The sequence below is a fragment of the Falco punctatus genome (genome assembly GCF_963210335.1).
Source record: "Falco punctatus genome assembly, chromosome: 2".
In the NCBI taxonomy this organism is placed as follows: Eukaryota; Metazoa; Chordata; class Aves; order Falconiformes; family Falconidae; genus Falco; species Falco punctatus.
In genome coordinates, this window is record NC_137581.1 from 17,171,709 (window position 1) to 17,189,856 (window position 18,148).

The following is an 18,148-nucleotide window of genomic DNA, read 5'->3' on the forward strand; positions in this document are numbered from 1 at the left end:
TAGTGAAGTACAAGGGGTAATGGTATCTGAGAACTGTGAAAGCAGAAGGAAGACTATCAGACTGCCTTCAAAAACAGGGCTTTTCTTCAGTCCCTCTCCACTTTCTACTCATCTTTATCACTTGGAAATTTGATGAGATACCTTTACAGTCTATTTTGTATGAAGGCTGCAGACTCTAAAATGCAAAGAAGGGGAAAAAACTTGCTGCAGAGTGGGTGTAGCATACAATGAGACCTGACGTAGCCTGAATCTTTGATCATGAATTCCTGTTGTGGAGTAAGCCAAACCTTCTCCCATATGCTTACTTGAAAGCATGTAACTTACACAATGTTGCTCCACTTAAGACTTAAAAAAAAAAAAAAGGGTCATGGTTGCAATATATTGACCACATTTTCTTGTAGCTTTATGACCTCCTCATGAAAGAAGGATTCTTAAATAGAACAGATGAAGTTGCACGGGTACCAGTCTCTACAAGATCAAGGGAGAGAAAGACTGAAAGCCTGACCATAAACCACTGCTACAGCTTGTTTTGGAGGTGTCACGCAACACCGAGAAAATATTCAAGGTCACAGGTCTCAGGGAGGCTAGAAACACAAACTCAGATTATAAAGGTAACTTCCTTTATCATCAAAGATTCTAAATCTTTGAAGCAAAACAGTGACAGAGGAGATTGCTAAACTGGATCCATTATTTCGTCAGGTTTGTTTCAGAACTGTTTGTAATAAAATTATCCTGGTAATTGATAGTTTCAGTGACTTAGTTCACAGCCTACATCGTAACAGATATATTTGAAAGTACATAGAATTTGGAAAGCTAAATAAACCCGAACATGGATTTTTCAGGAACAAATCATCTGAGACAAAGCAAATTTCCTTCTGTTACAAAGTAATGGGTTTCATAGACATTGGGGAAATAGTAGCTCTCTCCTTATAGTACAATTTCTTTACACAGGTTGCATGAAATTTTGCCGAGTGGATTGCGTTTGCCTGGCAAGGTGTTGGTAGCGGGGTGGGCACGGGGCGGCTTTGGTGAGAAGCCGCTGAAGCTCCCCCACGCCCGATGGGGCCGGTGCCAGCCGGCTCCAGGACAGACCCACCGCTGGCCGAGGCCGAGCCCCCAGCGACGGCGGGAGCCCCCCGGGCTCGTGTGTTGAAGAAGGGGGAGAAGCTGCAGCGCAAGAGCCGCCGCGGCGAGCGGGGAGCGGGACCGTGTGAGCGCAGCAGCCCCGCAGCCCCGGGCGGTGCGGAGGGGCCGGGGGGCTCCGGGCGCCGCAGCAGCGGCTCCCCCAGCCCGCGGGGCAGCCCCGGCGGGGCAGGCCGTGCCCCCGGCCCACGGAGCCCGCGGGGGAGCAGCTCCCCCCCGCAGCCCGGGCAGGGGGTGCCCGCAGGGGGCTGTGACCCGCGGGGGCCGCGCCGGGGCCGGCTCCGGGCAGGGCCCGTGGCCCCGCGGGGAGGAGCCCGGGCCGGGGCCGGGCTGCGGGCAGGGCCGGGGACCCCGCGGGGGCCGCGCCGGGGCCGGCCGGGCCTGAGGGGCTGCGCCCCGCGGCGGGGCCCGCGCTGGGGCCGGGGGGGAGGAACTGCAGCCCCTGGGAAGGGCTCCCGCTGGAGCAGCCCGTGGGGACCCGCCTCCCGTGGGGGGGACCCCGCGCCGGGGCCGGGCAGGGGGTGAGGACCCTCCCCCGAGGGGCAGGAGCGGCCGGGACGGCGGGGACGGCGGGGGGGGGCAAGGAAAATGGGGAGCGAAGCCGAGCCCGGGAGGGAGGGAGGGGTGGGGGGAAGCCGTTTTACAATTTAGTTTTGTTTCTCATTATCCTATTCTGATTTGATTGGTAATAAATTAAATTAATTTCCCCAAGCTGTGTCTGTTTTGCCCATGACATTAATTGCTGAGTGATCTCTCCCTGGCCTTATCTTGACCCGCAAACCTTTGGTCACTCTTTTCTCCAGCCCCACCTCCAGCTGATGAGGGGGAGTGATAGAGCAGCTTGGTGGGCACCTGGCATCCAGCCAAGGTCAACCCACCACAATGAACTAAAGAAATTTTGTCTTGATGAGATTTCTAGAACGTATGTCAGACACTGGCCACACACTTGAACTCATGAGGTTCCCTGTCAAATAAGAAGGTATTAAGTAGTGATCCGTTCTGGTTGCAGTCTTTCTCAGTCTCTTTACTAATGATTTGGATGAGGAAATACAGAATACATTGTTAAACTTGCAGACAATACATTTAAATGACTATGCGTACTTTGTAATACATTTTTTTAAATACATAACTTTTTCACTAACTTACTTCAGGAAATACTTGGATCAACTACAACATATCCAGAGGAAAGCAAGGAACATTCTCAGAATCTGGACCAAAGGGTGTTCCACAAGGAAGACCTGAAAGAATCATGTTTCAGCAAGAGAAGTGCAGACAGAAAAGAAATGAAATAGCAGTCTTCAGTTACATAAAGAATTGCTTTAAAGAGGAAGGGAACAAACTGTTCTCCAGGTCTACTAGAGATAGGACAAGAATGAGTTGCTTTAAATTACGCCAGGGGAGACTTAGGTTAGCTTTAGGAAGCATCTCTAATGATAAGGATAATTAAGCAATGAATATATTACCTAGGAAGTTACAGAATCCTCTTTAGAGATTTTTAAGGACAAAAAAAGATATCTGTCTAGAATGATTTAAATACAATTTATCTGTCTTGAGGAATGGAGGGATAGAGAGGAATAGATGGGATTATTTCTTGAGTTCCCTGTCTTATTTTCCAATCTGTGTGTCATTTCTGTGAATTAGGCCCAAGAAGGACTGAGAACACACCTGTAGTTCTAGCTTTCACTCTGTTATCTAAATTGACCGGTTTGTATGTACTTTCTGTTGAATGTCCCGCTCCAAATGCAGAGAAAATCAGGCATGCAAATGAGTTATCATATGTTAAAAGTTATATGAAAGAGCTTGTAAATCTTACTGGTTGTATTTGAGTTCTAGAAGCTGTATACTGACCAAAAATTTGAAACAAAACCATATGTTAATAAAAAGGTATTAACCATCATGAGGAAAACTAAAATATACCTGAGTTTGAGTCTTTGTAGTTACTGGTTGAATGTACAATCATGCCTCACTCCTACTGTAAATTTCTTACATGGTTTTCATCACTGTAGTATCTGTATTCATCTCACCGATTTTGGTAAATAAATGGTAGGTATTTTCACTAAGCCTCATGTCTAGACTCCTTCAGTATTCACTGGAGAAAGGGAAAAGCACCTCTGAGACAGATACGTAAGACAAAAAAAATGCTTTTTTTATGGGGTATAAGTCTCTCCTTTGAAAGCTTGGATGATTAACTTAGACAAATACTTTATAGACAGCTAGAGTTAAGTGACATGAATTCAATCCTGAATGTCAAATATATTGGCTTATCCATACCAGATGATTTGATCATTTATTCTTCACTTCTGTTATGTGTTGGATTTATAACAAATTTATTTCTTCTACTGATCCTAATACGAATTCCAATAGATGGAAATAGCTTTCATAAAACAGCTCCAGCATTTCAGTGTCTGCAGCTGTTGGGATCATAGCTAATCTTGGGAATGGGATCAATTCCTATTTGAAAGTTAATTGGGCCAGCAAAAGAAGAAAATTAATTTGCATTTCAGTAACGTGCAGTATATGACGCCCATCTTTGGAAAAGACCCATGTTTGTCAGAGATGTTTTCTACTCCTGGGGCAATAACAAATATATTGCATATGCCATTTCCAAGTATATTAACATGTTAACTTGTGTCATTCAGTATTGTCAGTCTGCTAGCCAGATTAAAATACAATAATAATATGTAAATACTGTATCCTCTTCATCGCAGAAAATTAATAATAAGTTACTTCCTGCACAATAGTTCCAAAATGAGAATTATTAATGGGGGTGCTACTATTTGGAGCAAGCAGCCACTTCACTGTCTGTCCTGTGGTAAGACCATCAGGAATGATTGCCTGCACTTAGAGGGGCAGGAGAAATGGATTTGCAAAATGAAAAGTCTGCTGGAAGCTGAAGGTTATTGAAATTTAATTATTACACTGTAATTTATCACTGAAATATTTCTGGTGAAAGCAAGCAGGCAAAGCAAGAAGAAAAAGGCTGGGGGGGGAGGGGGGAAGGAAAGAAAGAGAAGGAAACAAGCCAACCTTGTGCATTCCAGCAGAAAAATAAGTCAAGAAAATGCTCCTCTATCTCTTTAGCTTATTCTGAAAACACTGAAGAGATTTAGATTTTACTTTTCATTTAAATGGAAATAAATGAAATTAAGTCATTGGCTGCTGATTTAAAATTGGATAGGGGAAAGCCTAGCTGGTAGAGCAGAAGACAAAAAAAAACCTGAAAGGCCACTGAACTTTTAAAATCAAAAAGATTACTCATTATTTCAGCTACTTGGGTGGAAGGTGGTTGTGTGTAGGCTCTATTGACAGCAATGTTGCAGTGACTAGGAGGAAATCCAGGGCTCCCAAGCTCCTGCACTTGCCACACGTTCTTAAATATGAGAATTGTCCAAGTTCACACATCAGCCTCCAGAAGATACCCAGGTCTCTCTGAAATACTGACCTCTCTCTAAACAGATGTAAGACTAGGTGCACATCTGACATTGGTTTTGTGTAGTTCATGCATTTTGTCATGGAAAAATGCCTGTGGAGTGTGGAATGAGGGAAGGAAGGTTAAAAAAATTCTGATATTTTCTTTGTAAGGTATTTAACTGTAATATCAACCCCAATACATAGATTTTTTTGCAGTAGGCATCTCCAGCTCTGATTTTACAGGAAACCAATAGAGTAACTCTTTCATTGTCATGTTTGTTGTTTGTTTGGGTTTTTTTCCCCAACATGATGATTGTGTGGTATCTTTTTTTAAATAAATTAGCAACATCTTAGATCATCACAATTCCACCTGACCAGGAAACAGAAAAGCAATGAGAGAAGGAATCAAAAAAATTAAATCTTTGCAGACTTTCTGTTTCTGGGTTGGTTCCAGTATATTGAGGTGGAATTGGTATTACCAGTCCTTAAGCAGTTGTCAGTAGTATCTGCATTTGAGTAATGACCTAGAAAAAGCAGTTGACAGACTTCTCATCCCAGGTCATTTGAGGAAAAATCTCCAGAATCATAGTCCCATAAAAAGGAAAAAGACACCATTCTTGCATATAGCATCTTTGCATTTGGGAAGGACTTCTGTGTTTTCAAGCAGTTGTATTGCTGTTTTATCTTGTTCATAGATTTGCTATTATAACAAAACAAAACAAATAAACAAGCAAAAAAAAACCACAAACACAAAAAAAAAAAAAAAAAACAAAACACTCTGGGAAGGACCAGGAGCTTGTTGATACAGACTTGTGGGCTTCAACTGGTTGTGTTTGGACACAATAATTTGTATTTTCTGATAAATGAGTTATCTGCATTTCAAGGTTGAATTAGTTGGTGAGGAAGTGTTACTGTATGGATTTGTGAGAACGTGCCTTTTTATTTAGTGGCATAGTCCTAAACATTCTTTTTAATAATGTTGTTTTGAAAAACATTGTGTAGCTCAGCTGATAAGAGTTAGCATGGGGTTTTTAGTTTGCTTTTATGCAACAAATAGTATTCCCCAACACATGGGATAGAATGTATTCCAGAAAACGAATCATTCATCTGCCTGTAGCATAACTGAGGATAAATAGCAGATAACCAGAAAATAAATACCTTTTAGGAGGCAGCTGTAAGATTCATGTCTGCTGTCTTTACTTGGGCAAACATCTTTCTGAGGTTCAAGAATTTTGTCTAAATAGAGATGCTGCACTCAGTTTCTGAGAGTTACCCCAGGTTAGTTTCCGTTTTTTTGCCTTATAAAATGTTCACAGCACTACATACAACTGATTTTTTACTGTCAGCTGTAGCCAATTATTTTGGACAAATAAGCATTCTTCTCAGCATGTCTAATTTTTATGCCAACTGAGCCTGTGAATGCCCTTATTCATTCTGTGTAAACTCCACCCTTGTCAGTCTGTTATATTAGAAATTGTTCCTGCACACTGAATAGATGACTATGCTCCTGATTACTTGCACAGAGATTCTGAGTTCTTTTGATGGAGATGTTGCACCATATCCAGTTACTACCTATTTAGCTGTGTTGTGCTGTATGTGAAAGACATGCTAACATGAAAACCCACATCTGAGTGCTAGCTACTGGCAAGAAGCTACAGAAACTTCAAATGCTTAAATGAAGGCAGTTGCTAATGAAATGTGTCAAGTCGAAGTTGATCCAAGGTAGAAGAAAAGCTTTTCTATGTGTTTGTCTGATATTTGTCATGCTTTATGCTGGGATAAATTCCCAGTGTGATCAAAATACATCTTAGTATAAGTTGTTCAAGAGAAGTAAGGAAGGAATGAGGGGATGTCAATTGCTGTTTCAAACACCATTCATTCTGAATCAAAGAGAATGTTAATTTGTGTCAGGAAGCTGAATTAAGTAAATGTTGACTGCCTTAGTAGCAAAGATCAAGTCAAAGTTACAGTATAAATGAAGTAGGAACCCCTGTAACACTGGAGTAGTTTTAATGTATGTCTATATATGGAAATGAATGGGAAATGAAGCAAGAAATACAATGTTTGGGAAAGAGTCTTGTCATGATTCGCAGAGATAATTACAGGCAAAGAGGAGATTGAATATAGCAACAGGAAAAGCAGAATAATTATGCAGCAATTAACAGGAAAGCTGTATGGTTCTTTGAAAAAAATAACAGTCATCAGGTTAAAAATATATGCTGAGTACAGAAATGTTTCAATACTCAATACATCAAGTATTTGAATTAATTTCCTAAGATAAAATACTGTTTCATAAAATGTCTCATCTATACAATAGAATATTTTATGCTTGTTATGTATTGATTATAATTGTATTTTTTTCTCAAACGTGTCATCTGAATTGGAGAAAACAAATAATAAATGTTTATTTCAGACTGCAGGTCCATAGTGTCATGATTGTAAGAAAATACAGATTTTAAGTTAGTATTTCTAGGACTGCAAATGTTGTAGGAGCCAGAAGAAAAATAGCTACTCCTAGATTTATGAGAGAATTAGTTTCTCATGGGCCCTAAAATCTTCATATTCTGATAAAAATATTGTCTACTTTTATTTTATTGGAGGCAAACTCAGGTTTTGATGGTTTTGTAGCTCTTCTGATAATGCATTAGTTAGCAACAGCACACTCAAAAGTACTCTTTCTGAAATGTGACTTACAAAGATTCCTCTTGCAATCTGTGGGAGTATCTGATAGTGCTTCCTACATGGAATCTGTCACACAGTGGCATCTTCAAGTGCATTAAAATGACAGCAGGGGGTCACTGCACTCAGACGTGGCACCCTCTTGTTGAAGACAGAAAGGAGCCACCACTGTGAAGCTGCATCACTAAGGACAGTTTTCAAGAGATGAAATCTTTCGTTCAAAGCTAGTGGGGAAAATTCAGCCAGATAACAAGTAAAAAGCCACAATATTTTATGTTGTAATAGGGCGACCTTCTCTGAATTGTATCATTTGCATCAATATATTACTGACAAACATATCTGTCCTTTTTGTCTTTCTTAAATGTTAACTCTGGATCTGAAGTGTGCAGTCTTCATTGCTTCAAACAAACTCCCCGTTTACTCTAGGTAAAAGATGGAATAATACATGCTTCCTACTTAAAGAATTGGTGTGGCAAGTCAAGACTAGACTTGCAAGCTGTCCTAAGATATGTCACAAGCTCGACTCCTGCCTCTGTACTGCACGTCCCCAGTGAGAGAAAATTAGGAAAGGGAAAAAGGCGAATGGCTGGTGGGCCAGGGCACACTGAGGCTGCAGGCAAGAAACCTGCCCTACAGGTTCAGGTGGAGCCTTCTGAGAGGATGCTGCCTTTCCCTTCTGTGAATGGGCTCACAGATGACCGAGGGGGCATCAAATACTGATAATGATAAAGAGCAATAATCCTGCCAGTAGTAGTAATTAATGCTTCTGTGGTGCCCTTCATTCATTGACCTCTAATCACTTTGTATGCATTGATTAAAGCTATATAGAATCTCTGAAATGGATCGAGATAATTTCTATTCACACATCTATACTGACACGCATATATATATGCATAAATAAATGAAAAAATGAATTCTTACTAAAAAGCATTAAAAGCTTCTTGTATTAAATGCTGTCAAAGAAACCCACCCAAACCTGCCAAAAACAAAAAAAGCAAAGCTTTTGCATGCCTAACATACTGCTTTAGTAGCATACAAATACTTCTGGTGAAGTGTGCTGTGTTGTGAAATGCCTGGATATAGAAACCTTTACAGAACCAATATGAGAAGCTGAATGCCTGACTGGAAGACTTTGTGTGTATAAATCATATGAAGAATATCCATAATTCTGAGAATCATTCCAAACATTCTGATCACAGCAATTGTAATTTTGTTAATTGCATACCGTTCATACACTGATCATGGCTAGCAGCATAGGTAGTGATACAAAAAGTCTCTTATTCCCTTCCCTGCAGGAGCAAATATTAAGAAATATAATATTGATTAAGGATAATTCCTATTCAAAAAATGCAATGATTGTGTTACAAGTGTATTGTATCCTTTTCTTTTAGGTTATTCAATACTTCAAGCTATTATGGAAAAAGCAGGACAAAATAGCTGGCAAGTCAGTGCCATCTGTGTGGAGAATTTTAATGATGCCAGCTACAGACGGCTTTTAGAAGATCTGGACCGAAGGCAAGAAAAGAAATTTGTAATAGACTGTGAAATAGAGAGGCTTCAGAATCTCTTAGAACAGGTAATACCTGCTTTTAATGTGATTGTAAGCACAGTACTGAAAATGCAGATGAGATACCAGTGTGCATTGCATTTCATTTGTTTTTTTCATTGGAAATTAGATTGCTTGCTCTTTCTTTTTGTTTACCTTCATTGGCCTATATTTGTGTGTCCACTTGCCTACTCCATTTTCTTTTCCTATATAATTGTTGTCTTAATAGTTTGTGCATCAGTGCAGTGAGGCTGCCCTTTCCCACTCGGCAGGTCTGTGGGTGAACGGTGTCAGCAGTCAGGACAGCTGCACATTTGGCCTTGCATCCCCAGCACTTCTGTCTGATGCACAGAATGAAGCGTAGAATCATAGAATGGTTTGGGTTGTAAAACACCTTAAAGACCATCTAGTCCCAACCTCTCTGCCACGGGCAGGGACACCTCCCACCAGACCAGGTTGCTCACAGCCCCATCCAGCCTGGCCTTGAGCACTGCCAGGGATGGGGCAGCCACAGCTGCTCTGGGCAACCTGCTCCAGTGCCTCACCGCCCTCACAGTAAAGAATTTCTTCCTCATATCTAATCTAAACCCACCCTCTTTCAGTTTAAAGCCATTCCCCCTTGTACTATCACTACATGCCCTTGTAAAAAGTCCCTCTCCAGCTTTCCTGTAGGCCCCTTTAGGTACTGGGAAGCTGGTACAAGGTCTCCCCGGAGCCTTCTCTTCTCCAGGCTGAACAACCCCAACTCTCTCAGCCTGTCTTCACAGGAGAGGTGCTCCAGCCTCTGATCATCTTCATGGTCCTCCTCTGGACTCACTCCCAACAGGTCCATGTCCTCCTTAATGCTGGGGGCCCCAGAGCTGAACATAGTACTCAAATGGGGTCTCGCAAGTGTGGAGTAGGGGGGGAGAATCACCTCCCTTGGACCTGCTGGTCACAATTCCTTTGATGCAGCACAGGATATGGTTAGTTTTGTGGGCTGCAGGTGCACGCTGCCTGGTCATGTTGAGCTTCTCATCAACCAACAATCCCAAATCTTTCTCCTCAGGGCTGCTCTAAATCCATTCTCTGTGCAGCCTGTATTTGTGCTTGGGATTGCCCCAACCCATGTGCAGGGCTTTGCATTTGACCTTGCTAAACTTAATGAAGTTTGCTTGGGCCCACCTGTCAAGACTGTCAAGGCCCTTCTGGATATCATACCTTCCCTCCTGCTTTTTGACCACACCACTCAGCTTGGTGTCATCGGTAAGCTTGCTGAGGGTACACTTGATCCCATTGTCCGTGTTGCCAACAAAGATGTTAAATAGTGCTTGTCCCAATACTGACCCCTGAGGAACACCAGTCATCCCTGGTCTCCACATCTTCCATCAGGAAGAACATGGTGTTGCTGAGCCGCCAAATGCCTCAATCCATACCTTCATGGGGGTAAAACTCAGTTTTGTTTGAGGAAAAAAAAGCTTATTTGAATCCACTGTTACTTTCTCTTCACCAAATAGGATAGGCCATTTATTTCTAACCATAAAATACTTTAATATTATTATTACACGTTTAAACTGATAGTTCTACTACTTTAGCAGAGTATTTGTGAACATGAACAGTAGAATAAAAGTGCTATTGAACTCAGAAGGAAGGTCAGGTTCTTCTGTCACTTCTTCATGGAAAGTTGCTATTACATAAAGGAAATACTGGGCCAGACAAACTGGCTTGCACTAGGTAGTACCTACACCATTGTGTAAAGTGAATATGAAATTCTGCTGCTCTGATGTGGCAAATCTATTTCTATATAGTGCTTATGTATGAGCTCTTCCTTAAATGGTGGGGGGAAAAAAAATAATGCTTTGAAAGGAGCATTTTGTCAAATGACGGGGAAATAATTTAGCGTGAAGTATCTGCTTCTCACATGATCCCCCGTATCTTGCTGATGTGGTGCAAGTGCACCGTTCAGTACCTGCTGGTGCTGCTGCGGGAATTGCAGGGGATGAATGCCATCTGCTGGTGGGAGATCCTCCGCCCCATGCTGCTTCACATTGCTAGCACAATAGGTAATTTTGAAGATTTTGTTGCAAAAACGTTCGTGATGCATCTGCCACTGAAGTCACAGAAAAAGGAAATGTCGTTGGCGATACAGATATGCAAAAAATAGTACTCATAGAAATATCTACATCAATTTTGCTTTCAATGGCAGAAGATCGAAAGGGAAACTGAGAATTAGTAGTATGGCTGATTTAACAAGGACTTTTTCTATGATTGTTGCCAAGAGAAGAAAGGATGATGCCATATTGCTATAGATATTCATTCGGCCATTTTTTTTATTCTAAATGCCACTATGTTTTAACACATGCTTTCTGTAACTTATAATGAAATCCTCCCCCAAGTTCAGCCTATGTTCTAGTAAAACAGAACACCCATTTGAGAGTCTTTTAAAATACACTCAGAAAAACAATTTCTCTCTCACAGCTCTGTGTTTATGCACCTGGTTTCTTTTACATGGTGTACAAATGTGACTTAGAAAAAGTATGTTACATTACCATAAGTCTTGATGTACACCCACCATCTTGCATAGGTGTATCAACAGAGTATCAGCTCAGTTTCAAAGCAAAACAAAGTTATCCAGTACACGTTTGGATGTCACTGATCTCACATGTACATTTTATTTGCTTCCAGGAGCTGCTACTCCTTTTCCTTCCAGACTGGCACCTGCATACTCAGTTCCTTTTCAGGAACATAACCTGTGTTCTTTGTTCAGATCAGGCAGAACTGAATTGGATATTGATTTTAATGTGATTAGGTTTTGACCTCCTCTACTTCGTGCAGGTCTGGATTCTGCATGCCTAAAATAGATACTCGGTGCAGGCATGGTAAATCATAAAAATGAAGTGCCTGGCCTCAACAGGCTGAATCAGACATGGTGAGTTTGGCTAACACCACTACAGGGCAAGGCTGAGAGCTTATTGAGTCCTCTTCCCGTTAACTGCACAGGGAGAGTGGAGGGTAGGAGTTAACAACTAACTTGCAACATACCTGTGTCCTAGTCATACAAGCACTTTAGGAAGTGATTCATCTGGCTACTGTCCAGTTTTGGGTGGGATGAATTTCACCAAGGAAATGAGCTCTTCTGTAGTTGCACTGGTGTTTATTTACACTGAAGTGTAAAGCCTTTGCCCTTAGATCTATGCTAATGAAGTGAGAGAAACTGGCTTCTGGGTTTTTTCCTGTAGTGACTGCCCATATAGATTATTTATATATATATTTACACTTGACCTACTTAAATTGGAATTCATTTATTTCAGAATTTTTCTGTAATTTTCCCAGATCATGTGAATTCTCTGCTTCCCCAACATGCTTGGAAATCCTCTCCATCCTTCCCAAGGAAGGTCACTATACAAACAGGAATGGCATTATAGCCAGGCAACAAAGAATGCAGAAGAGCTGCAGCTTTAGTCTGCGTTGTGAAAGTCCTAGTCTGCCTAGGCAGGCTGACCGGCAAGTAGGCATCGGATGCTGGTTTGGGGCTCCAAAATTAAATCACTTTGCCTTCAGAGATCAAGTGCTGCTTAAGGATTGGCAGTCAGAAACAGTCAAACATAAAAACATTTAGTCTGCCAAATATGGGATTGAAGCAAAAAGAGTCTAGCCCATTGTAGAAAACGCAAAATAACAGCCATTTTAAAATATCATCCCTTGACTTTCCTTTGCATGAAGGCTTTAACAACCTGTAGCAAACAGGTAAGGTGGCTTCACAAATGGACTAAAAGTTGGTGTGCTCTTCCCTGCATACACTGAGGAATTGATTAAGCTTCAGTGACTCTAATTAACTTCTTCCCTGCCTAGTTCTCCTGTAATTGAGAGCCTAAGTTGTGACTATACTGTAATACTTTGCAATGTCCCAGTAAATGTTCTACAGAACATTTAGGAAAAGTAATTAAATCTCAGTAATGAGACCGTAACTCAAAGTGCTTTGCCTTTAAATCTATGGTAATGAAGGGAGAGACACTGGCTTGTGGGCTTGTGGGTTTCTTCTCAGATGACTGCCCATGTATATACACCTTTACACTTCTCATGACTGTGGACCTCAAGCAGTGAGGACTGGAGACTTTTTCACTAGGACTGGAGACTTTTTCACTGGCTGTGTTCAGAAAGTGATCACATGCACTGCTCCCCTGTCCATACTGGTGCCCACTTATCTGACCTGATGTCTTCCCTTCACTGTCCTCTCCCAGCTGCCTAGCTAAGAAAATCAGCACCTTGCTGTTTCCGCACTTCTTGTGCAACTTTAATCTTACCATTTTCTGTTTCTTTTGGTCTCCTGTATTTTTCTTAGTTCGCTGGGGGGTGGGGTGGGGTGTCATTTATTTTTAACTCCCCATGTGCCTTGTGTGTAGAAGCTGCCTCCACACTCCGTACCTGAGGCTTGTCTTCAGGGAAAATTTCTCTCCTGGAACCCAGTGATGTATCTGATATCCGTGCTTCCCCTGTGCACACCTGAGGATGTGCGTTTTCATCATATGGTCTTCCTTTCAGGTTTTTGTGTTGCTGTGGTGAGGTTGGCATTTTGGGCAAGGGCCAAACCTGTGCTCCGTGTAAGGATAAGTTATAGAGAGATGGCATTTCATTTTCAGATTTCCTTCTAGAAAGGGAGAGTATGGCTACCATTAAATTCAAGAGATGCATTCAGCGCACACACAACGTTTATATCCAATTTACTTGGATTGCCCCCTACTGTCTTAGCTTCAGAAAAGGTTGCGAATCTTACCTCTCAAGGCTATGCCAGGACTTACAAGACTCTGATGGTTTTCTTAATAAAGCTGTGCTCTTCTTCTTTGGTCATGCTCACACACACAAGACCATACAGTCACCAGTAGCAACTGGAGCTATTTGGAAGTGACTGGAAATGTTTCGCTTGGCTTCAGTATTACTGCCAATTGGCATGGCTCAGCTCAAAGTCCTGTTTGAACACAACACCGTAACAGACATCCATTTCTGCAGGGTCACAGAGTTGTTGCTTCAGCTCATCAGGAAGACAGACAGCATTTTCAGCCTGAGTCTGTAGATCTCCACCTACTCTCGAGAAACTGCTCTGTCTCAAGCATACCAAGAAAATTTTAGCTCTTTCTAGACTTTGTTCTTCTGATGGTGGAAGAGCACTATACGTCCTTGATATCTTACAACAGCTATAACCAGGAAAACCTTTTTGGTGCCTGTGAGTGAAACTCCTCCTTTACACTCTTCTGGCAGACCTTATCATCCTGCAGTCTCAGGCTGTGAAAGACAGACTGCAAACATCAAGACTTTTGCCCTAAGTGGTTTCTTTATTTGTCCACTTTAAGTGGCACACATGATTTGCCTTCGGGGAGGGCAAGCAGGTCCTGACCCATTTTAATTTACCAGTGTAAACCTGGTATATAGCTGGGGGTGGTGTGGCTCTGGGCATGGACTGCTCCCTTGCCGTGGCCTCTCAGGGCAGCCTTGTCAGCTTCTTACCCCAGAAATAACCGACAAACAGTGTGTTTTAGTGCTGTGCAGGAGCAGGAAAGCAGTAAAATGAAGATGGAAGGCATCCCTGCTCATGGCAGGATGGATGGAACTAGATGATTTTAAAGGTCCCCCCCCAGTTCAAGCCATTCTATGATTCTGTGATTTTATGAAGGTCTATTTCATGTAAGCTTTCCCCAGAACTTCCAGAAAGTGTGTTGCCATTTTTGAGAAAGGCCATCTACTCTTAACAGTTATAGAGGTCTCTTTATGCTTAACAGAATGTTTTTTTAGAAACTCATAAGCGATCTCACAAAATCTGATTAAATGTCTCCCCAGTTTATTTACCTGGCTCTTTGTTTCATCTGTTCATACACAGCCATAATAAAAATAATGCCACGTGTTGTTAATTTAAAAAATAAACTATGATAATCCTTTATTTGTATTGCATAGGTGACTAGAAACAGAGGCAAAGCCCCATTTTCCTACATGCATGAAATTAAAGATTGTTTTTACCATTATCTTTCCAGCTTACTGGGACAAGATAGAAAAAGGGAGTTAAAGACACAGACAGATTAAATGACATCTCCACAGTTTTATGTAACAGATATGGCTTATATAGCAGAACACATTTCTAGTGATTCATATTCTTCTGTCAAGGACCATTACATCCTTGTTTATCAACATCCCTTTTTTCGTGACACTTTCAGCAGGTGGTCTTTTAAAAGCACAAAAATAACTCTGATTGAATCAAAGGATGAAAGTTGGTCAGAGGCACAGGAAATTCTCTGCTTGCATGTCTCTTCTTTCCAGGTTGTGTTTCTAAAGTGGTCCCCTGACTTTGTATTTAAAAGAACTTTCTGCTTAATATGAAATGAATACTTGAGACACGTCATAACATTGTGATTTCCATTTCCTAGCAACTAATCAGCTAATACTGGCAGCAAGAAGTACAGCATCTGAACAGTCCAGGCCAAAGTAGTCATTTATTGCATATGGCACAGCAAGAGTCAGGCCCATGTGCTTCTCTCACTTTTCACTAGGAGTTTTCCATCTTTTCTTATTCCATCTTTTAATTTCATTTTTCTTCCTGCTTTCTAAAACAGTTTTGCATTTCTCCATGCAAATAAAATCCTCACATTTCTGGCTTATTCACCAAAAATCAGAAGTCAAGTCAGCCTAAGGATAAAGGGTGTCTCTACCAAAATTAGAAAACCATTACTTTAATTTTATTATATATTTACTGAATTTCTATTTGAAATTCAGAACTCACATTTCAAAATAAATATGCCTACAAAAGAAATGTGGTTTTATTTGTTACTGAGAAAGCCCAAACAAAGCTAATACCAGATACATATTTAAGCTGAACTTATGAAACCCCAAGTCAGGCTTCCCAGTTTAACAAAATTATTGAGTTTTTTATTTTATTTTTCTTCTCATATTACTTCATTCTCATTACTATTAAATATTAGTAATTATTAAATCAAAATATTTTTTCTCATTGCTTGATTTGCACCATTACAATTTGAAGCAATCCAGAAGCTGCGCATAGCAGAATGAAGCAGCGTTTAGGATTACTAAAACAGTTAAGAAATGAGGACTGTTACCTCCTTGGTTTTTGAGGGCTTTGTTTTTCTCTTAGACTGCTGCTACCACCAGCACCATAAAAATCTTATTTCCAAAAATGTACTGATCAAGCAAGAAATGGCACTTCCTTGGCTAATGAAGAAACATGTACAAGTTGAAAGAACCCGTGTGCTGACTAGCAGCTGTCAGACAGGAGGTGTAGTGTCTGGGTCCTTCTTACCCCTTTGGAGGCAAAAAAAATATAGGATTCTCTTCTCCACCTGGAGCCAGTATTAATGTGGACTGTACAGAGTTAATGTCTTAGATAACTTTGATGTCCTAGACAATGTCTTAGAGGCATTTTCTTCCTTTCAAATATAACTGAAATTGCCAAATGTGTTAAAAAATATTTTACTGGAAAACTGATAGACGGACCCACAGAGAGCTCAGTAGCACAAATATGCCTACCTGAGGAGACAGGACTAAAAATATATAGCAAAACACACAGATTTAAGGAAACTATATCATTCTAAGTTTTGCTTACATTTCATTATTTGGAATAATTTATTTTCAGTAAATACGTCATAGGTTTCTTTTGTTATTTCTTTGTTTTCTAACTTGTAAGCAAGAGTGAACTGTAAGAAAGTGAGGAAATTGTGGTCAGATTTGAAGAATATCACAGAAAATCATTTTGAAAATTCCAGTGAAAATATACGTGATTTGTTCAACCACTTTATTTGTTCTTTCTACTTCTTCAGACACTAGCACTTACTACTAGGGAAGCAGACTGTCATTTGCTCAGCCATAGCAGATCTCACAGCTATTACTTACAGTTTGTTCAGTGCTCAGAAATGTGTTGAGACATACAATGAAGTCAATGCTCCAAACAGATTCTACAATTAAGCTGAAAAGTGTAATATAAGAATCATTTAGATCATGATGGATAGCTTTAACTGTAAATACTTTAGCCCTTTTCTTTTGGCCTTTCATTGTTTTGGTTTTTTTTTCAGTTAATCTATATGAAAAGGATATTTAAAACTACATAAGGAATTTTTCAAAAGCATGAAATGCTGAAGTTGGAAGTTAACAGTTGTGGTCCTCCATTTCTTTTCCTGTCAGAATTCTCATTGTCAGCACATACTAAACAATACAGAGCAAATAAGGTACCAGAAGGAAGGCTGTAGTCCTAGAGCTTTGAGATTTGTTTTTAGGCGGATTTTGGACCCAGTTTTGAAATTCCGACTGTGAAGTACTGACATGAACAGCTCTAGTCTACAAACAGAATAAGAGAATAATTGGGGTTGGAAGTGACCTGTGAAGGTCATCTGGACACTCACGCTGTTCAAGGGGGCAAGCTTAGATCAGGTTACTCGTCCAGTCAAATTCTGACCACTTCCAAGGATGGACATCCCACAACCCCATTATGCCCTGTTTCAGTACTTGACTACCTCATGGTAAAACACAAAATTCCTCGTATCTAGCTCAAATTTCTTGTGTTGCAACCTGTGTCCTTTCTTGTGCATTCTTGTGCACCTCCAGGAAAAGTCAGGTACCTTCCCCACAACATCCCATCTGGACGAAGATCTGCCTGAGCCTTCTCTTCTCCAGGCTGAACAGTTCCAGCTCTGTCAGCTTCTCCTCATGACAGATGCTTCAAGTGCTCAGTCACCTTCGTGGCCCTTCTCTGGACCCACTCCAGTATGCCTGTGTCTCTCTTGTACTGGGTGGCCCAACACTGAGCACAGCACTGCAGATGTGCCTCACCAGAGCTGAGCAGAGGAGAAGGGTGACCTGCCTTGACCTGCTGGCAATGCAGACCAAGAGGCTGTTGCCTTTCTTTGTCATGAGGGTGCATGGCTGGGTCATGGTAAACTTGTCTACCAGGACCCCCAGGAGTTTTCCTGCGAAGCTTGTTCCTATCTAGCATGTACCCAGCCTGTCCTGCTGCGTTTGTTGAGTCAGGCTGAGAGTCAGGCCACAAAATAAGGCACAGATCTACACAGATGAGCTCCATTTGTTTCTCATTTACTCTGTTTGTGCACCTATAAGCAGCTCTTGAGATAAAAATACCTTATGAGTGGGTGAATTGTGTATCATCTTGTACTGAATCTTGCAAACCCATAATATGCTTGCATTAGAAACAGCTAGAAGGAGTACCAGGGTGATCAGATCAACCTCTGTGCTAGTCTAAATGACCAGATCTAAAAAAATCCCTCACTAAGCCAGGCAACATGCTCCTCCAGTATTTTGATTCCTCATTCTCTGCTACTAAATGCTCTGCTACTTCTTCCTAATTTCTGATAGTCCTCTTGGGCAGATTTTTACTAGGAA

The 18,148-nt window shown here is 41.2% G+C and overlaps 1 protein-coding gene across 6 annotated transcripts in view; it reads left to right on the forward strand.

Annotated features, from left to right (window-relative positions):
- Nucleotides 1–18,148, forward strand: part of GRIA4 (glutamate ionotropic receptor AMPA type subunit 4) — a 275,697-nt gene that overhangs the window by 171,401 nt on the left and 86,148 nt on the right. For all 6 annotated transcript variants that reach the window (XR_013926315.1, XM_080377063.1, XM_080377062.1 and 3 more), the window contains one exon: nt 8,625–8,809. Coding sequence is in view for 5 of the 6 variants with exons in the window: in XM_080377063.1 (XP_080233189.1) it covers nt 8,625–8,809 (185 nt within the window). In the remaining variant the exon portion in view is untranslated. The remainder of the gene's footprint in view (nt 1–8,624; nt 8,810–18,148) is intronic.